Source organism: Mirounga angustirostris, unplaced genomic scaffold, assembly GCF_029215605.1.
Source record: "Mirounga angustirostris isolate CCGP_5_RB_7025 unplaced genomic scaffold, mMirAng1.0.hap1 SCAF_9, whole genome shotgun sequence".
NCBI classification, from domain to species: domain Eukaryota; kingdom Metazoa; phylum Chordata; class Mammalia; order Carnivora; family Phocidae; genus Mirounga; species Mirounga angustirostris.
In genome coordinates this window covers 39,956,963-39,975,787 of record NW_026991717.1, presented here as the reverse complement: position 1 = coordinate 39,975,787, position 18,825 = coordinate 39,956,963, and the positions used below count along the sequence as shown (strand labels likewise).

The 18,825-nt window shown below is 51.0% G+C and overlaps 1 protein-coding gene across 1 annotated transcript in view; it reads right to left on the bottom strand.

Annotated features, from left to right (window-relative positions):
* Positions 1-18,825, bottom strand: part of MEGF11 (multiple EGF like domains 11) — a 261,614-nt gene that overhangs the window by 55,971 nt on the left and 186,818 nt on the right. Inside the window, exons 9-11 of the mRNA XM_064570282.1 lie at positions 13,036-13,172; positions 8,873-9,085; positions 1,689-1,863 (exon numbers count right to left, since the gene is read on the bottom strand). Coding sequence (XP_064426352.1) covers positions 1,689-1,863; positions 8,873-9,085; positions 13,036-13,172 — 525 coding nt within the window. The remainder of the gene's footprint in view (positions 1-1,688; positions 1,864-8,872; positions 9,086-13,035; positions 13,173-18,825) is intronic.

Below are 18,825 nucleotides of genomic sequence, written 5' to 3'. Positions count from 1 at the left end.
TTTCTCTTTCAAAGATGTCACTAGAATTCATTTTCACCCAATTTTACCTGCCCTGGGGAGGAGGAAGAAGGAACTGAGCAGAGTTTAGTTCTGTAGACCAGCGCAACCTGCCCACAAAAGGCCCCAGGCAAACCCACACTCCCACATCATGAGCAGGGCTTCCTTGTAGATCAGTGGATCTCCACCTTGGCAGCAAACTGGCCTCAACTAGACCAAAAATATCAGTGTCTCGGGGCGGGGGGGGGGGGGGGGGAGGCAGGTATCAGTGTTTATAAAGCGCCACAGGTGATTCCAACGGACAGTCGAAGTTGAGCACCACCCCTTCTTACTCAGCGTGAGGCCACCAACCGGCAGCACCGACATGGCAGCACCGACATCACCTAGAGCTTGTTAGAAAGGCAGACCCTCAGGCCCCACCCCTATGTACCAGATCAGAATCTGTAAGGTCAGAGGGCCTACCACTGATCCATACACTCACTGAAGTCTGAGAAGCACTGGGGTGAGCTACCTTCGATAGTCCATCTCTCCACCTGGCAGCAATTCTGCAAGGCAGGTGTTCCATTCCAGAGGTGAGGAAACCCATCCTGAGAGAGGTTAACTCACTGGCCCAAGGTCACACAGTCAGTAATGGGACAGCCAGGATGTGACTGACCCCAGTCTGGTTCCAAAGACCATGGTTGGTATCGCACCAACCACTTCTTACAGCACAGTAAAATACATGGCCGCAGGGGAACCCCGAGTGCTTGGGTCCTCAGACCCACTGGGCACGCCCCGCCTTCGAACAGGATTCCACTTCCAGTGTCAAGTTCCCTAACTTCATAAAACCCAGCATAATTCATGAGAAAGCACAAATAGTAAACATGTGGGGGAAAGGTTCACTCTCCCTAGTAATCAGAGAAATGCAAATTAGAACAACATCGAGGAGCCATTTTCTACCGATATAATTAGCAAAAAAAGAAAGAAAAAAGGATGTTAGCAAAGTTGTTTTGAAATAGGTATATTCATACACGGTTGGTGGCGGTATAGATTTATATAACCCTTGAGGAAAGTAATATGGCAACATCCATCAAGAGCCATAAATATATTATGCTCACTGACCCTGGGAATTCGCCCTAAGGAAATAATTCAATAGGAGAGGAAAAGCTGTTTGTAGGAAGATGCTTATTGCAACATTTGCTGTGAACATTGGAGACAATATTCAGCAGTAAGGGGATGGCTGAGTAAACTGGGGGATACAGCAACTCCTGCAGTGGTATGCAGCTACTTAAAATGATAATTAAGAAGCCTGAGCAGCAAATGTGGGTGAAGGCAAGTAGAATGCAAAACTGTGTGTATACTGTGGTCATTATGATGTAAAAACCCCGTATGCATTGGATTTAGACAAGGAGGAGCTGAGCGCAAAGTGCGAAGACAACTGGTATTGCAGGGGGAAGGGACAATGGGAAGACCCTCTCCTTCTATTACATCTACAGTTACAGAAACCAGAGGAACCGGCCCTTCGAGAACAGCCTGGGGGCTCTGTGGTCAGGAGCCCTGTCTCTGAGAGGGGGGCACAGAGACACTCCCATTCTTCATCCCTGGGCAAAGGGCCACATTCCCCGATTCTCCTCGGAGGTGGGCTGAGCTGGCCCCTCCACTCCTGTGTGGGGCGGGGAGCCTGGGGCCACGGGAGGCCCCGCCCATCTTACCATGAAGCCCGGTGCACACGTGCAGCTCCCAGTGATGCTGTGGCAGTCAGCGCCGTTCTGACAGGTGCAAGGCAGCTGGCAGCCATTGCCGTAGGAGCCAGCAGGGCAGGACTCGTTGCAGTCGTGGCCAGACCAGCCTGGCTGGCAGGTGCACACCCCAGTGACTGGGTGGCAGCTGAGCAGATGAGAGAAGAATGAGAGGACAGTCTGGCCAGGGAGGCAGCCACGTCCCCCCCTCTGCCCACCCCAAGTCTGGTCGGCCAGGGTAGCAGGATCCAAGGGCCTCTGAGGTTGAATTGCTTACTGCCCTGTTTGTCAGAAGGTGCCAAGGTCACGTGGTCTTGGCGGCCCCGAGAAACTGGGGCTCTCGGTAATTACATAATTTGCCTCAAGTCACATAGCGAGGAAGCAACAGAATCGGGATTATAACGCAGGTCTTCTGACTCCTAAAGAAGTGCTCTTTCTAATACAAATACACACAGTCCAAAGAAGAAGGCAGCCTTCTTCAGTCCCTGCCCTAGGACTATGACATCCAGAGCCTCACTCACCCTGTACCCAGGGCAGATGCCTGGTGTAAGGGCAGGCACGAGACAGCTGCAGTGAGACCCAGTGGTGCTGATATTGTAGCTACTCCGCAGACATTTGCTAAGTTAAAATGAGACCTCAGGGCAGATGTGGCCTCCCCTCTCTGGCAGTGTCTACACAGAGAGAATACCTTCCATCTGGGCTTTGCTAGTGCTTTTTTAGAGTGACTGTGATAGTCTCCACCCCCTATCTGTCTAGGCTAGAGAGGCAGGGGCTGCCCGGCAGGACCCATAGAGGGTGGGCAATCCCTGGCTAGCAGAGGTCTGATCCAACAGCCACTAACCATCATGATCAGAGGCAACGCCAGTGTGGTGACCGTGTGCTTCTCAGAGCTTCTGGGGGCAGGGTAAAAGCCCAGTGGCCCCAGCTACTGTGTCTGATCTCCACCGCTACATTGGCTCAGAGCCCACATTTCCCCTGGGCTACTCCCAGCTAGAGCAGGGCGAGGGTATTAAGGTCAGCACATTCCTGGGAGGTCCAAAACTCCTCTGACAGGCAGTTTGGCTTGAAGACTCCCAATCTTGCCAGTCTTTCTTAGAACCGTGATATAGCCTAAGGCTTTCCACCCAGCCTTCCTTCCTTCCCTCCCTCTCCTCCACACGGGTCAGACCTAAACTGCAGTCTGATGTTTTCCTAGCCTCTCCAGCCCCGTCCCCGTTTTCCCTCATAGGTGTCTCCCTAGAAATCTCTTGCACGTGGGGAGAACCCAGACTAACACTCCAGAGAAGATGCTGGATGGTAGACACAAGCCGACCTTCCTAGATTCCCTATGTCACCTGCCTCTCAGCTCCGGAGTCCAGCTCAAGCGATAGGATCAAAGGAAGCATGCTCTGGGCTGGCAGGGGAGCCTGGGTACAAGTCTTGGTTCTGCTAAATTCCACAAGGACACAGGCTTTGTCTCCCTGGGTCACTGGTAGATCCCCAGTGCCTGGCTTGTATTCATTGCCCAATTAAGTATCTGGGAGTGAACAGTACTTTCACTACAAGTAATTATTGTCTGTGTCTATTGACTTGTTTATCATCTGTCTCCCCCACCAGGTGGCAGCTCCATGGGGGAAGGCCTTTTGTCTACTTCACCTTTCTGTGTATTGTACCCCAGGGCCCCACAGAATCCCTGGCACTTTGGAGATGCTCAGTACATATTTGGCAAATGAATTAATGAACACACTAATTGTGTGAAGCCCAGCCAAGCTCTTTCTCTTCTGGGAGCCCTGGTTTTCTCACGGAAAATGAGGGATGGATAGAAGCAGGCAGTTCCTGAATAGTAAGTGCAAGTAGCTAATAATCTTTTTGGAAAATGTTTAGCCTCATTAATTACCAAGTCAAAATAACAACCAGATATCACTATTTCTCTATCAAAATAGTATTTTTTTTTCTTTTTCTTTCTTTCTTTTTTTTTTTAATGAAAAGGGACAATATTCATTGCTGGTAAAGGGTTCTGGAAAACTATTTGGGGTTATGTAGCAAGAGTCCTAAAAATATTCAGACCCTTTGGCCTTATAATTCCATTTCTAAGATTCTATCTTAAGGAAAGAATCAGAGTTGTGGAGAAAGATTTATGCACAGAGATGTTCCCTAAAGCATTATTTATAACAGTGGGGAAATGGAAGCAATTTAAATAATAATGTGACCAGGCTTCTAAAACACCAGGCACTTCCCACACATTTCTCATCTTCAGATAAGCCCGTGAGTTGGGCACGAGAGCCTCTATTTTACGGACAGCACTTGGAGGTTATGTGACTTGCCCAAGGTCGGGGCTTAAGTCAGTGACAGCGGGGATTTAAGTCCAGGTCTGTCTGGCGGCCTCATGGCGCCTCTGACAACATAGTGCTCATTAAGTGAATTATGACAATTCATATGAAGGGATGTTAGAGAAGTATTCAAATGTTTTCCAAACTCGTTAGTGATAGAAGGTGAAGTGAAATAAGCAAATTATATACAAAGTCACGATCTAAAATATGGGAAAAAAATATATATCTCGACACGGATGAAGAACGAACAAATCACAACAAAATGGTTTTGGGGCTCACCTCTGGGTTGAGAAATTATGAGTGATTTGAAGTTTTTTCTTTGAATTTCTATGTCTTCTCGAACTTTCCCAAACTGAGCATCCTTTACATTTATAAACAGATGTAAAGCAATGAAAATTGTAAATAGGTAGAAAAGGAGAATCCTGTAAGGGGATGAGGGCTTGAAGACTTCCTGACTTTCCTGGCTCCAGACAAACTCCTCCCTGAGCCCCACACGATGAGAGGGAAACAGTAGGTTGAATGGGTGCTATGGGGCGGGAGGTCCCCACGTGGTGGCCCTGACCTTCAGCCAGACAGACGTGGGGCACGCCACTCTGTCTCAATACTCTGAGCCAGCCCCTTCTCGGTTCCAACCTTCCAGGGGCCTCCCCTGGGGTTAGAGGGACTGGCTCCGTGACGGTCCTGGAGACAGACACCTGTGGATCTAGCAAACGGACCCGGCAGCTCCGCCCAGCCCTGGCGATGCCCACGGGTCTCAGGCACGCTGCTGCCCTTCCCATCGGTGGGCTCTCTCGTCGCAGGCGCTGGCTCCGGTGGGACCACCACCCTGTGAGGAGCCTACCAGGCACGTGCCGGCAGGCAAACACTGACTTCTAAGAACTCCAGCAGTGCCCGCTTGCTGTCTCAGCTGCCACTGTTTTGGCTGCTTAGGGCTGTGCTCAGTGCCAAATTTACTTTCCACTCTAAGAACCAGAAAGCTCGAAACCGATTCTGCAATCACTTCTTTCTCCCTCCCTAAAATACTATGTAAAGAACCAAGATTTCTAGTTTCTTAATTTGATTGCTTATCATTTATTATAAAACCTCTCAAATCCCTTTGAAGAGAGGGTGGGCAGCGACCGCTGGCTGAGTGGTTTATGACCCAGAACTGGGGGTCTTCCTCACGTCTGATCTCTCCCAGGCACCCCTGCTCCCCACCCCCCTCCGCCCCGTGGGGGCAGAGCCATTCCCTTTGGTCACACGGTGGGCAAGTGACTGCTGGGGAGGCTCAGGCAGAAGTCACAAACAGCGGTGTTCAGGCTGGCTGTTTGCTCTCGTTTTTTTTTTCCCTTGTCTTTCTGCCATTTTCCCCAGATACAGATTAATCACAAGTTAATAGGAGCCGAAAGCTGAACAATACAGGAATCTTTTCATGGTGGATTTTTCTGTTTGTTTTTTTTCCCCCCTTTTTTTGGCTGCTCTGAGATTTCTATCAATGCTGCATGTGTTGACTAAATAAAATCTTTCAAAGGTAATGCACGATCATGGCTGCTAGAATCCGTCTACGACAATCCAGTTGTGGAGGGGACACGACAGAGGCCTGACACACAGGCACTTTCTTTCTCAAGGTTATTCCTTTACAAAGGGGGATCATTCCTTCGTGTGTGCTACAGAGCACTTATAAAGAGAACGAAGCGACAGGGAAATCTCACCCCAACCCCTTCTTCCTTCCCCGGGCATGTGGATTCAACCTCTCTGAAGCAGCCTCTTCAGAGGGCACCAGGCAGACAGAGGCTGGGGCCAGACACGTTGGGGCTTGAGAGTGCTTTGTCTTCCTGGGAAAGATCCTCCTTGCAAGGCCTTGCGAGCCTTCTTGATGGAGCTCTGTCTTAAGCACTCTTGGAAGCCAGGGGGGAAATGAGGCTAGGCTTCTGGGGATCCCACACTCCATCTCTCAGGGAGTTGGGTGGAAGCTTCACTTGCAAAGACCACAAGAGAACTTTTACCCACACTGGGCGGATGAAAAGGGATGGACAGATTGGGAAACTGAGACACAGAGAGGACAAGTACACATATCAGCCAGGACGCAGGGGTCCCAGACCCCACCCAGGCCAGCGTAACTGCCTCGAGATTAGGAGTCAGAGAATCCTCCCTCTACTTTTCTTGGACCCCAAGAGAAGGCTCTGTAATGGGACTAAGGCTCATGGAAGAGAGGAGCAACCTGTCCACACAGAGGAAGACAGGTGATCTCTGTGACCACGAGAGCAAAGCCAAGGGCAGCACGAGAGAGTTCAGTCAGGCCAGAGGCTCTCAACCAGGGGCCATGTTGCCTCTCCCCTCCGCACCCAGGAAACAGTTTTGCCTATCAGAACTTGGGGGGCTGGTTGTTGCCACTGGTGTCTAGTGGGGAGAGGCCAGGCATGCTGCTGAGCACCCTACCATGCACATCAAAGAATTATCCAGCCCCACATGTCAATAGTGGCCAGGGTGAGACAGTCTTGAGTTAGAACGAATGAAAACGTGTGAGTGTTGCGGGTTCAGTTATTGGGCCAGTGTGCCAATCACTAAAAAGGATAAGAAGGCAGATATCAGGTCGGGGGCAGAAGCACCTAGAGGAATGCGCTGCTGTGGGGGGAGTTCGGTGATTCTTCTCACTGAATGCTCTGTGCCAGGCCCCGCGCCGTGCTGAGGCCGCAGCGGGGGACCAGCCAGGCCACTCCTGCCCTCAAGGGGCCTGGGCTGTGATACAGCTCAGTGTTGTGCCGACACGGAGGAGCCCAGCCTGGAGCCCCCAGTTCTAAGAAACGCTGCTGACTCCCAGTCCCTGCGACAGGAGCACGTGTTAAAGACAGTAAAGCAAACAATCATCAATATTGGATGGGCTGAGATTAGCGACGGAGAAGAGGGAGTCCTTCCAGATTAATAATGCATCGAGGACTCCTTCAGAGGAAGGATAAATTATGCAGGGCACAGCTGCTCAGGCACAGGAGGAAAACAGTGGCTCTTTAATTTGGGGGTTGGTTGGATCTCTGTGGCAGGGATTCTCCCTGCACTGGACTTCAGCGGCAGCCTTGCTTCCGGGCCCTGAGAGAGTCCTCCCTTGGCTGTCAGCAGGGGTGGGGGCTCTTGGTGCAGTTCTCCACCTGTGCAACAGGCTCTGGCCGGCCATAGGGAACCCCTGTCTTTGAGAGCCTTAAAGCTCTTACCCTGTCCTCCAGACCTAGCCCAGATGCCACCTCCTCCAAGAAGACTTCCCTGACCAGCACAGCAGTTTGCTCCGGTGCTTTCTACACACAGCCCTGGTCACAGTTACTTGAGCACACGTTGGGACCCAGCAGGGCCAGCCACACATAGCTCACTGATTCTAAGATGCACTTTCCCCCACATTTCACACCTCAGATACTGCGTGTGCTATACAATCAATGGTGTATCATGGTTCAGTTAATAGCATCCTCCTTTCCTAGTAGTACATAAAACAGGGCTGTGCCTCACTCCTGGGACTGTCTCGTACTTGCAGAAATGTGGTAGAAGGTGCTCAGTGTGTGTGAGTGCTCCAGACCCGAGTTCCCAAGGGCTGGACTGGTGCTGAGGGACTCGCTTTTCCTCCTCGTGGTCCAGCCCTGCAGGCACTCGGTGTTTGCTGAATGGATGACTGAGTGAATGAGTGCTTGGGTCATAGACGGGCCTGCTCTGCTGACTCCAAAGCCCCTCTCAACAGCCTCCTTCCCAGCCCTCTAGATTGCAGATGGCTCCACCCTAGCCGCTCAGCTCCAGGGACTGAGGACCAAGGACAGATTCAACCCAAGCCAAAACACTTGCAGTGACCAGAGGCTCTTGGGGGATTTGTGGAGAATCAAAAGCTGGAAATGAAGAGGGGGCTGAGGCCAAGTCCTGGCTGTCCCAGCAACGGGGTTGCAAAGAAGAGGCATCTCTGGCCTGCAAACTACTGCAATACCCACCGCCCAGAGCTGCCAGTCCTCCCCTGAGCTGTCCTGCAGGTCCGAGCGGAGAAGGGAGACTCCCTCACCCTTAACCACCTAGATAAGGGGCAGCCACATAAAAGGCTGTGGAGGCCTTCTCTGGGGCCAACAGCCTCATTTATCACCAGAGGGTGGCGCCAGCTGGTGCGTGAAGTGGGACGTGAAGAGATGCAGAAGAGGGGGCCGGGGCGCTCTGGCTTCTCTGCTCCCCAGACTCAGGCTCCCCTGAAGCTCCTCCCTCATGGGGCCAGCTTCAGCCGAGGCGACCTCAAGCCCGAAAGGACACAGAGTGCAAGGAGAGGCTGGGCCTGAGCTCTGTCCCTCCTGCTCCTCCACCCTAGCCAGGGCCTGCTGGGACAGCCCTCACCAGGCCCTGGGAGAGCCCTACTGACCTTTAAGGTCCCTTCCAGTATGGGCCCTCTGAGGCTCAAGCCCCTGCTTCTGCCCTGGCAGTCTCGTCTCCGGGCCTCTAGGGGTTGGGGAATGGCTTAGTTAGATGTAGAGCACGTGGAGGGGACATTTCTCAAGGACAATGCCCCCGAAGCACTGTCCCATCCCAGCACCACAGGATCCTGCGGCTCCATCCCGCCCTGCTACCCTGAGGATCACCCAACTCCCTCCTTGCTCCTTTACAGCAGGTCTCAGGTGGCCCTGTTTTCCAAGCTGGCAGCCGGGTATGGCAGACAGAGGCAGGTGACCTGGGTCCCGGTCCTGGCTATCTGTGTGGCTTTGGCTTCCCCTTCTTTCCATCAGAGTCATCAGGTAGCAAAGGCAACTGCTGAGCCCCAGCTCTCTCGCTGCCCTGCCTGGGTGACCTGGTCTGTGCCCCGAGAAGCCCCCTCTCCACCGGTACCCACCCACCCAAGCATCCCCGGACCCCAGCTCGTACCTGATGGTGTTGTCGGCATGACAGGGGCAAGGCAAGGTGCAGCCGGGGCCGTGCAGTCCCTCGGGGCACAGCCGCTCCTGGCATCGCAGGCCCTTGTAGCCAGGCTCACACTCGCAGGCTCCGGTGGTGGGTGAGCACTGACCCCCGTTGTGGCAGTCACAGCGCTGTGAGCACTGGAAGCCGAAGGTCCCGAAGGGGCATTCCTCTTGGCACCTGCAGGACAGCAGACGGGGGTTGAGGCTGTGCCCCCTCCCCTCCCAGATCTGACCAGCACGCACCCTCGCCCATCAGCCAGTGAGCACTGCCCCCCCCCTCCCCCGGAAGGAGGAGGACTGAGCTCCTTCCGTGTCAAGTAGTTTGCCTGCTCCTCAGAGCGCCCAGCGTAACCATAATCCTTCCACTCATTGCCTCACAGCCTCTGTTGGGGAGTGTGATGCCCGCTGCCGACTGCCCGACGCCCCCCACCCCAGACTGGGGCTATTCCCCAGGGATGCAGAGTCTTTGCCCTGCACCTGGACCCTGACAAGGTCAGGGGGACACCTGCGGGCATCCAGGGTAAAAGAGGCGGGCGGCTCCTGCGTCCCAGAGACTTGGGAAATGGCCTCTGGGATTTTCATGACCCGCGTCCCGGCACGGCTCCCGTGGTGCTGGAAGGTCAGTCCTGACATCGGCTTTCTCGTCATAAAATGGGATGATAATACCTAAAGCTCACTAAGTTGTTTGAGGATTAAACGAGATAAGGTGTGTAAACGTTTGGAAAGGTGTCCCACGCGTGTAAGGGCTCAGGAAGAAATGTTAGTTACGATTAATATTCTTGTTAATACTGTTCTCTGAAGTTCCTGGAACAGAGCCCATCCGACCTTCCGCCTCAGGTACTGGCATGAACAGGCTCGGAGGGAAGAATTCCAAAATGTTACCTACCGAGTGGACTTGAGGAATTCTAAAGTGTTCTTATTGTCATCTAGACAACCATTTTCTGGTTTCCTGTGCCTTCCACAATGGCGGTGGAGAGGGAGCAATAAAAGATGCTTTTTAAAAAAAATAGAACACAGCCCTAACTTCTTTATTAAATCTTGGAGAGTCATGAGTTGGGAGCCAGTGCCGTTCTCCCCAACAGGGCAGGGAGAGCCGTGTCTGGGGGCCCTCACGCGCTGCTCATGAGGGCACGTGGCGGGGCCCCAGCGATGCTGTCGGGCTGGGCGGCGAGTGCCTGAGGCCCAGAGTGGCCGGGGTGTCGGATGCGAGTCCTGGCAACTCTGCCCAGATGCCACTGTTTTCTCTTTGCCACCTTGTGCCCACAATGACAGGGAGAGGAGTAGGGTGACTGGGGTCTAACCTTGAGGGCTTCCCCAAGGAAGATGCCACCCATTGTCCCCTCACAGAGTCACTGTGGCAAACGGAGGTCCATGGCGGAATGGAGGGGCAGCAGGGATGAGCACGGTCACAGCCCGGGGCAACGGCCAGAAAGGGGCTCCCAGCTAGGCAGGCCCTAAAGCTGGACCCCGGGCCCTTAAAGCAGGGGGTATGCCCATCACCCTCACTCTGGAGAGGGCTGGGATGCAGACAAGTGAGGTGTGTCCCAAGCTCATACAGCCTGCAAGTGGCCGAGATGACCCCAACTTGTTGCCCACCAGATCTTGCGGCATTTTAGCCAGTCCAAGGTCCCATTTGGGAAAGAGAAGAGAAAAGAGAGAGAGGAAGAGAGAAGAAGGAAGAGGTTGTCTGGAGAAGAAACAGAAGGTAGAAGACAGGAAGAAGGAGGAGTAGTGGGATAGGGGAGGGAAAGAGGGAAACTGAGGCAGAAGGGCAGGACACAAAGCATTGAAGGGCTGGAAAATCACTATCTGAATTGTTAGCTCCTCTTCAGCCTCAGAATGGATTTTCTCAGAAGTCAGTCAGTTTGGTTCTCCTCAGATGTCTCAGACACCAGGGCAAGAAACCCAAGCCAGGAGAGCCTCCTGACAACTCCACCTTTCCACTGGAACATTCCTGCTCCCTGCCACCCAGCAGGACTGGGCAGAGCCCCGGCCAGTGAGCTCCCCATGAAGGGCACTACCCGCCCCCCCCACCGCCATATTTATGAAGTGACTGACTCCATAGCCCCAGAAAAAGAATCTGGAAATGAAATATTGACAACCTAATCCATTTACATAATCAGCTTTTTTTTTTTTTCCTACTCACAATTTAAACAACTTATTTATTTAGAGATCAAGCAATGACTGCTAATGAATTTTCCACAAAGCACACTAATAACGGGGCCTGTGGAACAGAAGGGTAATCACAGCAGGAATTAGTTTTCTACTTAAACATCTTTCCTTTGCAACATATCAATCTAATGTGTCTGATATTGCCATTAACAACCAGATCCATTGCTCAATTAAATTACAAAATGAGCTGCAAAGCCCTCGTTACGTTTCATGTTTAATTTGCACTGGATTCTGCCTATCCAGGGGGGCCCGCGTTATTACACCCACTCAACTTTAATATGCTTGCAATGATTTGGGGAGGGTTAATGCAGCTGTCACCTACAAAATTAATGGAGGCAATTTTATAAAATATTAAGCACTAGGCGGCCCATTGAGGTGGGAAACCCAAATGCTACCCGGCTCTCCCCGTGAACTCTCTATAGTTAATGGGTGAAGCTTGCTCAGAGGCCCCCAAGGGTTTGGGATATCTCTCTGCCCCGGGATCATGGGCTGGCCCCAACAAGATGAGGGATTAGGATTACTTTTCTGTTGGGTACATCTTGGCAGTGAAAACTGAGAGAGCCAATGATGTAGGGTCTACTGGTGCTGGGTCCCACCAGCTGGAAGTCCGGGCCTGTTCATCTCCAACAACAAGTGAGCTGGATTACCTCTCATGTGCAAGTGGACTGAAACAAAGGGTCCCGTTCTGGTTCTGGGGTCTTCCAGCTCCTGACCCTACTAGCTCATCCTGAACATTTCCCTTACTGGGGAAGAGGGTGAGGATGGGAAGTTGGGCTCAGTGCTTCAGTCCCCCCTCCCACCCACTTCCCCCAGAGACCCCCTCTCTGAAAGAAGTCAGGGAAGATCTCTGGATGCCATACCCCATGTTCTGAGGCTGGGAAGCTCATGTAGATGAACACTAGCTTACAAAGAGATCAGATCTGGCTCAAAAGACTTTAGGCTAGAGGCAAACAAACCTAAGGCAAAAAAAGGAAAATCACTTTTCTGGACATCACCAAGGATTTGGGGCTGACTCCAGTGACAGTTGGAATAGTCACAGCCAGAAGGATCGATGAGTTGACTCAGCTTCAATCCCTGCTTGCTGATGTTACCTGGGCAGGGGAAGCAGGGGATGGTGAAAAAATGTTCCTCCTGCCTCGCTTTGTCTGGGCAGAGTAACAAAATCCAGGGCCAGAGATGAAATCTGGATCCCACAGAAGCAGAGAAGGGGTGTGAGGACCTCTGCCCTACCGCTCCTCTCTCTTCTAGAAAAGATGCATATAGTTGAAGCATAGCCGGGTCCTGTCCGAGACAAATGTCCTCTTCTAGCTCTGAATTCACTCACCATCCAACACACTAGTTGTTGCCTCTCTCTCTTCCACAGCACCTACCCGATTGTCATAGCATCCTTCTTCCTGCCTCAGCCAATGTGCACACACGGGAATTCCTCAGTGATATGTTCTGTGGGTTATCCGCTCCACAAGGCTGGTTTGATTCCAGGACATTGGAGCCCCTGTTCAGCTGTCAGGCCACTAGCCCTCAGAGGATGCAAACTGAGGCCAGTATCCTTTTGGTACAACCCAAATTCGGAATCAAAATTTAGTTCTAGAAGAAATTATGCAAAATGTGTGAACTAGCATGCACTCCCAGCTTCTCTGGACTATTGGTGCCGTTGCCTCCCTCCAGTAAGGCAGGTAGCAGAGTGGGTGATCGGTGCCCACCTCCCTCTCCTGGTGAGTCAGTGCGAGTGTAGGGCTTGGGTCACTGGGCAGGGGGAGGGGCGTGTGTGTCGCAGGCCAAGGGCCAGGAAGGATGAGTGATGAATCTTCCTGGCCTGAGGACTCCGAATGCTTCCTGAGAAGGCAGGAAAGCTCACAGAGGAATGCTGTGGGCTGGGAAACCTCCGCCGCTCTCTGCAAGGCCTCTGGGAAAATGAGCCACACGCATGGCAAGGACGACAGTTAATTCTCCTCTTACCTGTCCCCCATGTAGCCAGCTGTGCAGTGGCACTGCCCGGTCACATGATCACACTGCCCTCCGTGGTGGCAAGGACAGTCCTGGCTGCAGTTCTGGCCGAACGTCCCGGGTGGGCAGGGCTGGGCACACACTGCTCCCTGAAGCAGAGGAGGGGAGACACACATGACGTCACTCTCTCCTAGAACTGGCACAGCTGGTACAGCCCCGGGGACCATCCCGTTTCCTCAGTGGGACTTTCTCCGCAATCACAGGAGCATAAGAAGCTGGACACTGTGGCTCTAAAGCCCCATTTGAGAGATAGGGAGACTGAGGCCCATCGGCTCCTCCGATTATTCAGCACACACTTATTAAGTGCCTACTGTATACCAGGCACTGTGTTAGACATTGGGGAGACAAAAATATGAGGAAGTGAGCTCCCAGTTTACTGGGGAGAGAGGTAAGAGATGCAGATAACTAAAGCACAGTGGCTAAGCGCTCTCACGCTGGCCTACCATAAAGTGCCGAGGAAAAACAAAGAGAATCTGGTCTGGAAACACACACTTTATTTCCACTCCTTTCCCAAACCCTGCTAACACAAGAGCAAAGGGGGAAAAGGTATAAGCCTACAAGGACAAAAGGAATGGGAGCAGAGTCCATGCAGGACACGAGATGTCACATGCTGGAAGATCGTAACCTCGGAAAAGCTCAGGAATCAGAGACATCAGGAACCTCTGAGGGTCAGAATGCAGGTATGCTGAAACAGGAGGGCTGTCTGAAAGTGTATAAAAGAGAGAATAAGACCCCAGATCTCTGCCCCCGCTTCAAAGAGCCAGGTGACTTGCCCAGTCTGGCAGAAGCCTGGCAGTTGACTTTTGAAGAGGTTGGCCCATGTAGGTTTGGACATGAGGATGCCAAGCACGGCTGAAGGGGTGCCAGGAGAAACGGGGATCCCGTGCACCTCTACCTGCTCAGCAACTAGACTGCTGATTCCCACTGGCAAGGTTTTGGAGGATTCTTTTCTGGGGGGCACCGATAAACTCAGAAGGAAAGACCTACAGATACTGATATTTAAGGGTCCCATCAGTCAACAAGCCTGGCAACTCCCTCTACCCCCACAGGTTTCCAACCAGCTTTTCTGAGGCTCACCGTAAAACATGAACAGGTGGTGAAGGACCACCAGATAGTTCAAATAAGGCTCTAACAAGACAGATGAAGACCTAAGCAGACAAATACCCAAGTGGAACACAGAGGAAATAGGAACTAAGCAGGGAGCAAAGAAAACTTATAAAAAGAGAATTAAGAACTTCTATTATAATTAAAATGAATATCTGTAGGTAGTTATATGAAATTATTTTATCTATGAAAGAGTGGAGTGCTATAAAAGGGGATATCCAGAGAAAAGCAAAGAGTTTTTGAAATCTAAAAATAAGATGGCAGATATTTTTAAATTGCAATAGAAGAGCTGGAGGATGAGGAAATCTCCCACAAAGAAGAACAAGAAAGAAGGGGAAGGAGGGGAGGCACCAAGGAAGGAAATTGTAGGCAAAATATAATAAAATTAGAGGATCCGTCCAGGAGGTCTGATATCTGAGTAACAGAGGATTCCTGACAGCAGAACAGAGAAAATGGAGGTGCCTAAATTAAATGGGAAATATAATACAAGAAAATTTTCCCAGAATGGAAGATGGAAAGCACTGATCTCTGAATTGAAAAGGCCTATAGCATATCCAGCGTGAAAAGTGAAAAAGACCCATATTAAAGCTTATCACTATAAATTTTTATACTTCTATGGATACATTCTCCTCAAAGCTTTTAGAAAGTCACATATAAAAGAACAGGAACCAAAAGATACCAGGCTTCTTAACTAGAAGCTAGAAGATAATGGACTAATGCCTTAGAAATTCAGAGGAAAATAGTTTGTAACCTAGAACTCTATATCCAGCTAAACTAACACTTAAGGGGGGATTCAATAAAGGCATTTTCAGATTTGAACAGCCTCAAAAAATTTAACTTTCCATGAACTTTCTCAGGAAGCTACTGGAGGATTTTCTTTTCATCAAAAAGAATTATCCAAGAAAAAGAAAGAAATGGGGATGCCAACAGAAGAGACAGGTGAAGGGAATTACCGGGTGGCAGTGAAAGGGAGTCCAAAACGACACCAGGAAGCAGGAACTGAAACACACAAAGCTTCAGTGTGGGAGTGCAGCCTCAAAGTAAAAAACAGAAACAAAAACCAAACTGAGAGATATCTGATGTGTCTGACCTTATCGAGAGGTGTTTTCAAGTTCTGCCAGAGAGTCTTAGGGATGAACTAGTAATGATACATAAGTGAGCATATCAACGTAAACAATGATTTTGAATTCATTATGTCATGACATTATGAAATCATTAATGTTATCAAAATGATTCAACCAAAAATTGTAAGAAAGTACCACTTGAGGGTGGGGGAAGGGTTGCACTTGTCTGTATCTGATCTGAATCTTATTCTTTTTTTTTTTGAAGATTTTATTTATTTATTTGACAGAGAGAGACAGTGAGAGAGGGAACACAAGCAGGCAGAGTGGGAGAGGGAGAAGCAGGCTCCCCGCTGAGCAGGGAGCCCGATGCGGGGCTCGATCCCAGGGCCCTGGGATCATGACCTGAGCCGAAGGCAGACACTTAACGACTGAGCCACCCAGGCGCCCTTCTATGGTAGGAAGTCAACAGTTTCAACACATGTCTACAATGGAAAAGTCAGGAAATGGCAGTGAAATATGTGGTGCAGAGATATGGACGGAAATGCCAGAAGAAACACAAAATGTGAACAAACCTGCCTTTCTGGAGTGGGATTTGTGAGTCAGTCGGACAACTATTTTCCCCTCCATCCAGTACTAGCCTTGTGGGATTAGATAACTTCAAACATTATATCTACGAATCTTAGGTCTTTATTAAACAGAAACTGGAGCTTGCTGCCCTTCCAGCTGCTCCCATACCAGAGATAGTCATTTCTCTTATGGAGACTGAGGGTTCTCCCATAATTCATTAATCAGTTAGTTCAACACACAGTTATTAAGCACCAATAATTGCCAACCCAGAGGAAGCTAGTTTGCTTAGGAAAATGCTGCCAGAACCGACTCATTTTTCAATATCATCCAGTTTACTGTAATGAATTAAGGGGGAGACCTTTTAGCTCAGATTTCTCTTCCCCACATGTGAGAAGGTGAGGGGTGGAGGTGGGACAGGGGAATGGGGATTGAAGGGGCAGAGGCAGCAGCCGATGACAGCAAGATGAGTGTGTATGTGAGGAGAGGGACAGGGAAAAACCACAGAGGAAGGGGGCCTCTTCCTCCTGGAGGTGGTAGGGGCTCCCCACAGAGGCCTGCCTTCCTCAGTGCACCCCACAAGCTTCTGAGACATGACCAGGGCCCCCTGAGGAGGCCAGTAGGGAAGCTTTGTGCACAGAGTACTTCCTTCCAACATTTCCTGAGGAAATCAAGCATCCTGGAGACTTTTTGGACAGGTGGGCAAGCACCTCCTTAAGCCCCTGCTCAATGTTTCCCAACTGCAGGCACCCAGGTGCCTGAATCCCTGGGCTCCTCCTCGGGCTTGAGCTCCTGGAGCCTGAAGGAATTCAATACCTTGGAAGGCCTGCTGCCTGGTATGGTTGGCAGAACACTGGACTCAAAGTCAGCACTTGGGTTCAAGTCCCAGCTCTGCCTCCTCCCAGATGGCTGAGCTAGAATGAGCCCTATGATTGTTCTGAGCCTCAGTTTCCTCACCTATAAAATGGGAGTCATAACTCCCAGTCTCCAAGGTGGTTGTGGAGGTTAAGTGAGGTTAGAGATGGGAAGGAACCTAGTATAGTGTCCTAAAGAGCAGTTCCTTAATTAATAATATTAATTCCACCGAAGTGGACACCCAATGTTGCACATCGTAGGGGCCCAGGACCAGCAGAGCCTTGAAAGAGTGGGAGAACCTTAACTGGTAATGTTGCTGGTTGGAAGAACAGGCACTGGGGGTTGGGTGGGGGGAGAGAGCAGGCAGCAAAGTGTCAGCTTAAGAGAAGAGGTAATAAAGTTAAAATGAGGCCATTAAGGTGGGCCCTAATCTAATCTGATGGGTATCCTTATAAGAAGAAGAGATTAGGACACAGACATGCTCAGAGGGGAGACCCTGTGAAGACACAGGGAGAAGGTAGCCAACTACAAGCTAAGGCAGGAGGCCTCAGAAGGATCCAAGCCTGCCAACACCTTGATCTTGGACTTCTAGCCTTAAGAACTGTGAGAAAAGACAGCACCCCAGTCTCTGCTACTTTGTTACAACAACCCCAGCACACGAACACACCTGCTCTATGGTCATCTAGAGGGCCCATCTCCAACTGTGGCGGGATCTTGGGCGGTGTGGCATCCAGAAGGTTGGAGATAAGAGGAGGCAATAGTCTCCCTCCTCTCAGAACTGGTTAGACCAAATGGTTTGTCAAAATCTGGAAACCAGCCACTCTTTAAGAGGACCGTGGCTAAATGGAGCAAAAATGATAAAAGGACTTAGGCAGGTCACATCGATTCTCCCAGAGAAGGGACCACTCAGCCTCTCCAACCACCGTCCCAGGTAGCATGATGCTCTCAGTGGTCAGTGACCAATGGCTGGTGTGGGTGCTGAGGAAATGGTCCAGGTACTGGCGAGGGCGTGGGTCTCTACGAATCATCCTTCCTACACCTGAGCATCTGTAATTTTGCAGCCTCAGCTCCAAAGGCCAATCTCTGGCTCTCTGGGACACCTGGTCCTAGTTCCCAGCACCTCAGCCCCATCTCTCCTCAGGCCTGTTGTTGTTTCGTGTGTGTGTGTGTGTGTGTGTGTGTACATGTACATACATACGCTATATCCAGTATCCACCATCAGACTGGGGACTCCTAACGGGGCCCGATCACATCTCTTACCTCCTCTTCTGTCTGCAGTGCCCACTCTCATTCAACTACTCACACCTGCTTTCTCTCCTCTGAACAGTGAAAGAGAGTAATTTCCCAGGCACAAGCTAATGACAGCTAGGCAAGTGGAGTGTCCTACAGGCATACTTAGAGCCTGGTGGCCAGGAATCTCTGAGGAGGGGCCTGGAGGGCCAGAGATCCCACTTATATTGGGGCTCTTCTCTAGCTCTGCACCAGGCCTCAGTCTTTTGGGGACCCACACTGTGTGACCCAGCAATTGTATTCTTTAGATCTCTGAGTGTGGCTGAAGCCACCTGGGCCCAACAAGAAAGTGAGGTCTTGGAGGATGATCAAGGCAGGACCCTTCCACCCAGCACCCTCTTCTGGGCCCCAGGCCCCCCCTGGGAGGGGCCTCAGGGCTGAGCCACAGCTTCATTCCACTGTGACTCTGCATGAATGAGGGGTATTAATAATTCATACAAATCTGCAAGTTAAATGCTATGTCAAAAATAGAAATGCAATTGTCTACAATAAAATTAAAAACATAAAGTCTCCAAATCCAAAGGCTTCTATTGCCAGAGCTCTCTGTCACCGGGAAGAACAAACCTCTCACTGTGTTGGGGAGAAAAAGAAATTCTTCCATGTGTTGGCCTCCTCCCTTCCCCTTCTTTGACCACTGGCCTCCATCGGTCTCTCCAGAGAGGCCTTTACAGGGACAGGGCCTGCCTGTGGCCCATTCTCCTCCTACCTCCCCCAGAGCCAACTTCACTGCCTGCTGCTAGGCCTCTGAGGACCCAGTCTGTGGGTGGTGGAATTCTGGAAGCTGGCTGGAGATAAGAGGGTCTTCCCAGAGAGTGGTTCAGGGTGGGAGAAATGGGCAAGTGTGGGAGAGGCAGCCGTAGTTCCC